We start from the raw sequence: 2200 nt of genomic DNA, 5'->3' as shown, positions 1-2200 counted from the left end.
CTCCCAAGATTGCACCCGAAAACATGGTCAAGTGATATCTTCGATCCATATTTCCTTGATGCAAGAAGAGCGCTATTAATGCTTCGGTTATGTGGGCGATTTGGAGTAGCCGCAATGATACTCATGATGAGGAGAAGTACCAGTCACAAAAACCAATGTAATTGAATGATGAATTGAATGCTTCTCTGGAAATAATTGATCAAGGGCAAGCCAAGGATGTGGATAGTCCTTACTACTTTAATAATACTTAATTTGAAAGTCCAAGAAAATACTTCAATTTAATTCAAGTTTCAGACTCATTTTTTTATCTTTAGATTAATGAAACATAAATATCTACTTATTGTGTAATATATATAATTAGGGGTGAACTTGTGAACGGGCACATGAATGGAAATCAAACAAACAATCATATGCAGACAAGACATGTGTTTGTCTTTTATTCCCAAGTTTGAACTAGTATAGTTCGGGTTCTTACATGATAGTGCATGTCACTTTATTTTTTCACCGCTACAACGACCAAACCATGGACTAAGGAAACGGTGTTTCATATATCTAGTACAAGTTCTTCTCTTCTCAGTTAGTACCGAAGATGCCAGATGGCGCAATGGTGGTCGAGCAATATGGAGGGATGTAGACATTGCACATTACCGGTAGCGTCTGCAGCGCTAGGTTCCTTATTTCCTCGAACTGGGGAAGTTGTTGAGACTGGACAGAGCCCTGGGCCTGTGGGTTCTGCTGAGATGGCTGGAAGGAGCCCTGGCCCGATGGATATTGTTGCTGAGGCTGCTGGTAGGAGACCTGGCTCGACGGTTGTTGTTGTTGTTGTTGTTGTCGTTGCTGTTGTTGTTGCAGAATAATAGCATGAACGACATTGTGGATGGCTTGGCACCGCGACTTCTCGGGGATCTGCCACAACCGTTGACAACATAATTGTTGCAACAGTTGGTAACTACTTTGTTGCAATACTTGTGAGCTTGCATGTGCTATGTTGTGTTGTTGCAAGACGACATCCCTGCATGGAATCAGTTGTTGTTGTTGCAGAATTTGTTGAAGAATTTGTTGAAGGATTTGTTGTTGTTGTTGTTGTTGTTGTTGTTGTTGTTGTTGTTGTTGTTGTTGTTGTTGTTGTTGTTGTTGTTGTTGTTGTTGTTGGTGTGCTTGTTGTGCTTGTTGCAGTGAAATTGGTTGTTGTGGTTGCGGATACTGTGGTTGCGGTTGTGCATATGGTTGTTGTGGTGGAAATGGTTGTGGCTGCGCATATGGTAGTTGTGGCAGAAATGGTTGCGGCAGCGGAAATGGTTGTTGTGATGGAAATGGTTGCGGCTGCGGATATGGCTGTTGTGGTGGAAATGGTTGTTGCTGCCCTGGATATTGTTGTTGTTGCACCAACGAAACTTGCTCTTGTGGTTGTTGTTGAGATGGATTTTGCCGCTGCAATTGTGGCACTGGAACTCTAACTGCAGTTGTGGCAGTGGTCGCCACGATAGCAAGGAGGGAAAGGATGAGAAAGGTCTTCATGGTGGATTTGTATTGACCACTTCTTTCTTGTCTTGAATGATACACTCTACTTATGAGAATGATGAATGAGGAAGGATGGTCATCATGCTACAGGCCTATTTATAGCTGCCATGGCATGATCTCTTTCACAATTGGCATTTGCTTGCCTGGAAAGTGCTTGGATGCTTCCCGAAATCAATTTTTGGTATGTTGTGTTTTGTGGCACTATCATTCCACCACAAAAAAAGGTGTGATAACACACATGACTCATCTTATTCACTTTACAAATAAACACTAATCTAGGTTGCCTAATTTTCTGAAACTAAGTTTGTAATGTTATGCAAGTTTACGTGTAAACTAGATAAGCATTGCTTGCACAGAACTTAGTTTGTAATCTTGTGTGGCCTGTTAAGATAGATGAGACTAGTAATGTAACTTGCTTTAGTAGGTCATGACTCATCAAATTCCTTTTACATGTCAAGTGTTGTAGTGTTCTAGATGTTATTAGCAAACATCAATTTTGTAATGTTCTACAAGTTGTTACGTGTAAAATAGATAAGCTTGACTTGCACACAAAAAAGATTGTAATCATGTGTGACCTGTTAAGATAGATTAGAGTAGTAATGTAGCTTGCTTTGATAGACCATGACTCATCAAATTGCTTTTACTTGTCTTCGGTGTTGTATATGTTGTACAAGTTATT

At 40.4% G+C, this 2200-nt stretch overlaps 1 protein-coding gene across 1 annotated transcript; it reads right to left on the bottom strand.

The window, feature by feature from the left end:
* Positions 1-409: 409 nt before the first annotated feature.
* LOC119325779 (alpha/beta-gliadin A-I-like) lies at positions 410-1587 on the bottom strand. The gene has a single exon (XM_037599506.1). The coding sequence runs from the start codon at positions 1516-1518 to the stop codon at positions 574-576; it is 945 nt and encodes a 314-aa protein (XP_037455403.1). The 5' UTR covers positions 1519-1587; the 3' UTR covers positions 410-573.
* Between the last annotated feature and the right edge of the window lie 613 nt (positions 1588-2200).

The sequence above is a fragment of the Triticum dicoccoides genome, chromosome 6B (genome assembly GCF_002162155.2).
Source record: "Triticum dicoccoides isolate Atlit2015 ecotype Zavitan chromosome 6B, WEW_v2.0, whole genome shotgun sequence".
NCBI classification, from domain to species: Eukaryota; Viridiplantae; Streptophyta; class Magnoliopsida; order Poales; family Poaceae; genus Triticum; species Triticum dicoccoides.
The sequence above is the reverse complement of the archived record's forward strand: the minus strand, read 5'-3'. Positions and strand labels throughout refer to the sequence as shown.